The sequence below is a fragment of the Otolemur garnettii genome, unplaced genomic scaffold (genome assembly GCF_000181295.1).
Source record: "Otolemur garnettii isolate 467f Iridium unplaced genomic scaffold, OtoGar3 scaffold00015, whole genome shotgun sequence".
NCBI lineage: Eukaryota > Metazoa > Chordata > Mammalia > Primates > Galagidae > Otolemur > Otolemur garnettii.
In genome coordinates, this window is record NW_003852410.1 from 1,119,110 (window position 1) to 1,125,530 (window position 6,421).

The 6,421-nt window shown below is 46.4% G+C and overlaps 1 protein-coding gene across 2 annotated transcripts in view; it reads left to right on the forward strand.

The window, feature by feature from the left end:
- Positions 1 to 3,300: 3,300 nt before the first annotated feature.
- EMC3 (ER membrane protein complex subunit 3) overlaps positions 3,301 to 6,421 on the forward strand; it is a 25,060-nt gene continuing 21,939 nt past the window's right edge. For both annotated transcript variants that reach the window (XM_012802518.2, XM_003785448.3), the window contains exon 1: positions 3,301 to 3,693. In XM_012802518.2, coding sequence (XP_012657972.1) covers positions 3,539 to 3,693 — 155 coding nt within the window. In that variant the 5' untranslated portion in view covers positions 3,301 to 3,538. The remainder of the gene's footprint in view (positions 3,694 to 6,421) is intronic.

Here is a 6,421-nt window from a genome sequence, read left to right on the forward strand (position 1 = left end):
CCCAAGTAGCTGGGACCACAGGCACCCGCCACAATGCCTTGCTATTTTTTGATTGCAGCCGTCATTGTTGTTTTGGAGGCCCGGGCTGGATTTGAACCCTCCACCTTAGGTGTATGTGGCTGGTGCCTTAGGCACTTGAGCCACAGGCGCTGAGCCATGACTTGTTTACCTAGTTGTTTCTTTACACAGACTACTTGCCTGTAGTTCAAGGTAGAACAAACCTGTAGTTCTCCATCTGACATTCAAGACCCTTTCTCATCTAGGCACACTCTTTTTTTTTTTTTTTTTTTGAGACCAAGTCTCACTTTGTCAACCTTGGTAGAGTACCATGGCATCATAGCTCACAGCAACCTCAAACCTCTAGGCTTAAGCAATTCTCTTGCTTCAGCATCCCAAATAGCTGGGACAACGGGTGCCTGCTACAAATGCCCAGGTGTTTTTTCTTTAAGACAGAGTCTCACTTTGCCACCCCCAGTAGAGTGCCATTGTGTCATAACTCTCTTGCCTCGGCCTCCCAAGTAGCTGGGACTACAGGTGCAGCCACAAAACCTGACTAGTTTTTCTATTTTGGGAGACGGAGTCTGGCTCTGGCTCAGGTTGGTCTCCAACTCCTGAGCTCAAGTAGTCTAACCACCTTGGCCTCCCAGAGGACTAAGATTACAGGTATAAGGTACTACACCCGGTCAACAGGGACAATTTCTTAGGGACAATCTCCCAGAGAAAGTGATTGGAAAGTTGAATTAGACCAGAGGTTTGCGAACCACAGATACTGTATTAAAGGGCCATGGCATTAGGAAGGTTGAGAACCACTGAATTAGACAATAGTTAGAAGAGGTATGAGAAGAATAGTACAGGCAGAGAAAAACTCACAATGAAACAGAAAGAAGATTGGAGAGTTAGAAGTGAGACTACGTAAGTAGATGACCTGAACCATATAACCTTCAAGTTTATGTTGTAAACCAGAACCTTCCTGGTCTCAGTGCCTTTGCATGAAAGTGTTCTCTTCATCTGAAATGCATTTATCTGCCTGGAAATTTGTACTCATCCTTAAAGAATCAGTCAAACGTCATCTTCCTTGAAAAGGAATTCCCTAAGGGAGTTTGCTACTCCAGCTTCCCGGCTCCAGAGTATATTTAGGAACCCACACCATATTACACTACCTTGTTTCCCCGAAAATAAGATCTACCCAAAAAATAAGCCCTAGCAAGATTTCTATGCATTTATTAAATATAAGCCCTACCCCTATAATAAGACCTAGTGATGGGCATAGCTATGCAACATATCTGCATAGCCATGCCATGCATTTCAGCGCAGAGCAGTAAGGAAGACTAGAATACCCTTTATCTGCCACAGCTCCTTTCTCCAAGCTGTTCACACTTGCGCAGTCGCAGGCATCCTATTGCGCACATGCTAAAGGCCAGGGGAAAGGAGTTCACCCATAACTAGTGCCAGCCTCACCAACAAGGTCTCCCCCTGTCAGGTTCCAGAAGATGACTTAACTTTATTTGAATAAATGTAAATTGTTATTATACTTAATAAAAATAAGACATCCCCTGAAAATAAGCCCTAGTGTGTCTTCTTGAGAAAAAATAAATATAAGACAGTGTCTTATTTTCGAGGAAACATGGTAGAGTCAGACCATGGGGCTGAAAGCAGGAATAGAGCCTCATTTATCTCAGTGTTCCTAGTGCACAGCACAATTTCCAGAATAAAATTTCCAAGACTATTCACTGAGAATGGCTGTCAGGGCAGGATAAAATACCAATAGCTAAAAACCAAACCAAAACAAAACAAAACTGTTTTATGTACTTTATACTTAATAATTCATTTGAGAAAACTTTTTGAAGTAGGTACCATTGTTGTTCTCACAATCAGTGACTGATTCTAACTCAGGCAATCTGGCTCCAGAACCTGCACTCTTTACCACCTGTACTTAATTATAATAATGACAGCTAATAGCTGAGCAGGGTGGCTCAGGCCTCTTATCCTAGCACTCTGGGAGGCCTAGGCGGTTGGACTGCCTGAGCTCAGGGTTTCAAGACCAACCTGAGCCAGAGTGATATCCCTGTCTCTAAAAATAGCCGAGCGTTGCGGCAGGTGCCCGTGGTCCCAGCTACTTGGGAGGCTAAGGCAAGAGAATCATTTGAGCCCAAGAGTTTTTTGTTGTTGTTGTTCATGTTTTTTGACACAGAGCCTCAAGCTGTTGCCCTGAGTAGAGTACTGTTGCATCACAGCTCACAGCAACCTCAAAATCCTGTCTGGGCTCAAGCAATTCTCCTGCCTCCGCCTCCCAAGTAACTGAGACTACAGGCGCCCGCCATAATGCCTGGCTATTTTTTGGTTGCAGCCGTCATTGTTGTTTGGAGGACCCAGATTCAAACCCGCCAGCTCAGCTGTATGTGGCTGGCGTCTTAGCCGCTTGAGCCATAGGGGCTGAGCCTGAGCCCAAAAGTTGGAGATTGCTATGAGCTGTGATGCCACAGCACTTCACCGAGGGCAACATAGACTCTGTCTCAAAAAAAATAAAGAAAAAAATAACTGCTAATAGTTAACGTTTGCAACGGACTGGGCACTGTGCTAGGTTTTTATTTATCCCTTGCCTTTTTTTTGAGTCTCAGTCGCCCTGGATTGATGCCATGTCACAGCTCACAGCAACCTCAGTCTCTTGGGCTCAAGCGATTCTCTTGCCTCAGCCTGCCAAAGAGCTGGAACTACAGGCGCCCGCCACAACGCTCGGCTACTTTTCTGATTTTTTTTTTTTTTTTTTTCAGTAGAGACGGAGTCTCCCTCTTGCTCAGGCCGGTCTCGAACTTACCAGGCGATCCACTCCCCCTCGGCCTCCCAGGGTGCTAAGATTACAGGCGTGAGGCACTGCGCTCGGCCCCCTGGACTTGTTCAATACTTACAACATCAGCCATTTTGCAGATGGAAAAACTAAGGCAAGTCTGGGCAATCTCTCTGTAGGGAACCTGCACGTAACACGTACGATTCCAACCAGCTTCCAGCGAAGCCCAAAAGACAGGAGATGAGGCCCATTGCCTGGACTAAAGGGTCACGGAAAAGTAGGGAGCGAGAGCGCAGTAAAGCCCTCTTGTTTGGTCATGTTAACAACGTAGAGAGAGGTACCTCGGAGGGATTATCCCACACGACAGCGCAGAAGAAGCCAAGGTTCGGGGCACAGAGCCCCACAGTACAGGACGGGCGCTTGTGGCTCTAGTGACTGGGCTGCAAGAGCGCCGCTCCAGTCACGCGCGCACAAGCCGTCGCCGCCTCTAGCTTTAGGTTTTCCCGCCTGGAAATACGCGGTTCTGACGCTACGGAGGCGCCCTGCGGCGTGACGTCAAATTTCTCCGCCGGAAGTGGGCGGCCGGGCGGCCCAGCTGGAAGCAGTGCGCTGGGATCGAGGCTAAGGTAGAGTCCTGGGCCAGTCAGGCTGAGGGGCGTGAGGCGGTCCAGAAGCGAACGCGAAGAGAAGTTCTCGCGCCCCGGAGAAGGGAAACTTCGGCTGCTTTCGGCTGGGAGCCGGCTTTCAGTGAAGATGGCGGGGCCAGAACTGCTACTCGACTCCAACATCCGCCTCTGGGTGGTCCTACCCATCGTTATCATCACTTTCTTCGTGGGCATGATCCGCCACTACGTGTCCATCCTGTTGCAGAGCGACAAGAAGCTCACCCAGGAACAAGTGTCTGACAGGTCAGTGCCTCCCCTTTTCTGGCGGACCTCACTCCTTTTTGACCTTGAGCGAGAAAGTGCAGAGGTTATGTCTGTTTGCCTGGGTTCGCGTCGCCCCCCCTCCCCCGGCAGGATGGCCTTAGCCCGTTACTTCTGTGTTTCATTTTTTTCTTCTGTAAAGTAAGAATGATAACAGTATCTGTCTCTTTACAGCAGGTGTGGGATCAAAATAGTTGAGGTCTGTAAAGTCCGTAGTATAGGGTCTGGGACGTTTTAAGTACCCCCAGAATTAATACTGTTAGGCTAGTCGCTACCGTCGGTAGACTTATCTGTGAACTGTACCGTCCCACTTTTTCGTAGGGAAGAGTGCCTACTGGGCACTGGGTGCGTTACTGCTTTTAGTTTTTGCAACATCCAGTTAGGTAGGTGTGATAATCCCCGTTTGCTTTGCAAACTGTGAAATTGCCATTAGAGATGTGAGAAGTTGTAATTAATATTTTTCTTCCCTAAGTGGAGGCAACTTCTCTTCTTCTTCACATGCTTCATTACAGAGTTTATCTGCGGAGACAGGAGTTTCAGAAGAGTTTAGGTGGTATCTAGATATATGCCTCTTCTATATTAAAATTAGTAACAATTTCTATCAATTGTTCAGATTATTTTCAGAGACCATGTCAGGTAAGTGTTACTATATCTTTAACACCTCCATATCACTTATTAATCTTTCATTTTAACAAAGTTAGCAAGCCTCAGGCTCAGAACTTTCCACAGGTGACATATCTACTTAAAATTTAATAATAATGTTTTGCTTCTATTATATTTAACAGTTTCCTTCTTTTTGTGGCAAGTAATACTGGATTTCCATTTGCTGATAATTTAGAGAGTCTTTTAAATTAAAAACTTACGTAGGTAGAAAAAAGATGTTACATACAAAAAACCTTTTTTTTTTTTGACATGGCATCTCATTCTGTCACCCTGGGTAGAGTGTCAGGGTTTCATCATAGCTCACAGCAACCCCAAGCTTTTAAGCTCCAGCGATCCTCTTGCCTCAGCCTCCCGAGTAGCTGGGACTAGAGCACCGGTTCTTAACCTGTGGGTCGCGACCCCTTTGGACTGTATTAAAGATTCTTAGCATTAGAAAGGTTGAGAGCCACTGGACTTGAGGCACCTGGCCTAGTTTTTCTATTTTTAGTAGAGATGGGGTCTTGCTCTTGCTCAGGCTGGTCTCAAATTCCTGAGCTCAAGCAAGCCACCCACCTCAGCCTTTCAGAGTGCTAGGATTACAGGCATGAGCCACTGTGCTGGGCCACATACGAAATACTAAGTATGTAATAGTACAAGTGCTAGTAGGTGAATAAGACAAAAATTCTTTTTTTTTTTTTTTTTTTGAGACAGAGCCTCAAGCTATCCCCCTGGGTAGAGTGCTGTGGCATCACAGCTCACAGTAACCTCCAACTCCTGGGCTCAAGCGAGTCTCCTGCCTCAGCCTCCCAAGTAGCTGGGACCACAGGCGCCCGCCAAAATGCCCAGCTATTTTTTGGTTGCAGCCGTCATTGTTGTTTGGCGCCCGGGCTGGGCGCCCGCCAAAATGCCCAGCTATTTTTTGGTTGCAGCCGTCATTGTTGTTTGGCGCCCGGGCTGGATTCAAACCCGCCACCTTAGGTGTATATGGCTGGCGCTTTAGCCACTTGAGCCACAGGCGCCAAGCCAAGACAAAAATTCTAACATGAAATGAGAATGAATGAAGTTTGGGAAGCCCGGCCTTACCTTTTTCAGTTGTCCTTCCTAATTATACTAAGAAGAAGAAACTTACACTTATTACTTATTTTATACTAAGCACTATGTTAAGCACTTATATTCATTAATTTATTTAAAACTCAGAGCAACTCTGTAAGGTAGGTACTCATGTCCCGTTTTATGGAAATTGAGGCTTAAAAGGGTTCCAGGGTCATACATGGTGACATTCAGGACTCCAAGCCAAGTTTTCTGGTCCCAAGTCTGGGACTCTTTCCACTGTATATATACCACAGTAACCACTTTGATTATTTTTCTGTGGCATCAGTTTCAGAACTGACCAGAGCTAGCCTGCCCCTTGGAGCTAATCTTAAGTCACTTTACCACATAAAGAAAGGAAGAGAGCTAAAACATTTAGTATTTATTGATCCCTATACATTGATCTCATTTTATCCTTACAGATAGATAATCCTGAATGCCTTTTTACAGTTGAAGAAAAGAAAGCTAATAGAAGTTAAGTAGCCTTCTCAAAGTAACCAGAGTAGCAAAGTATTGTGCCTGTACTTGAAGTCAGATTAGTGTCCCTCCTAAGTTATATCCTCTTTTTTTTGCGGTTTGACCAGGGCTGGGTTCAAACCTGCCACCCTTAGTATATGGGGCCGGTGCCCTACTCACTGAGCCACAGGCACCACCCCAAATCATATCCTCTTAACCATGATTCTTGCTGTTATAGATTCTCTCAAAATTTTCCACCTTTTGGTTCGGTGCCTGTGGCTCAAGTGGCTAAGGCACCAGCCACATACACCCAAGGTGGCGAGTTGAAATCCAGCTCAGCCCGCCAAACAACAATGCCGGCTGCAACCAAAAAATAGCCGAACGCTGTGGCGGGTTCAAATCCAGCTCGGCCTGCCAAACAACAATGACAGCTGCAACCAAAAAATAGCCGGGCGCTGTGGCGGGCTCCTGTGGTCCCAGCTACTTGGGAGGCTGAGGCAGGAGACTGGCTTGAGCCCAGGAG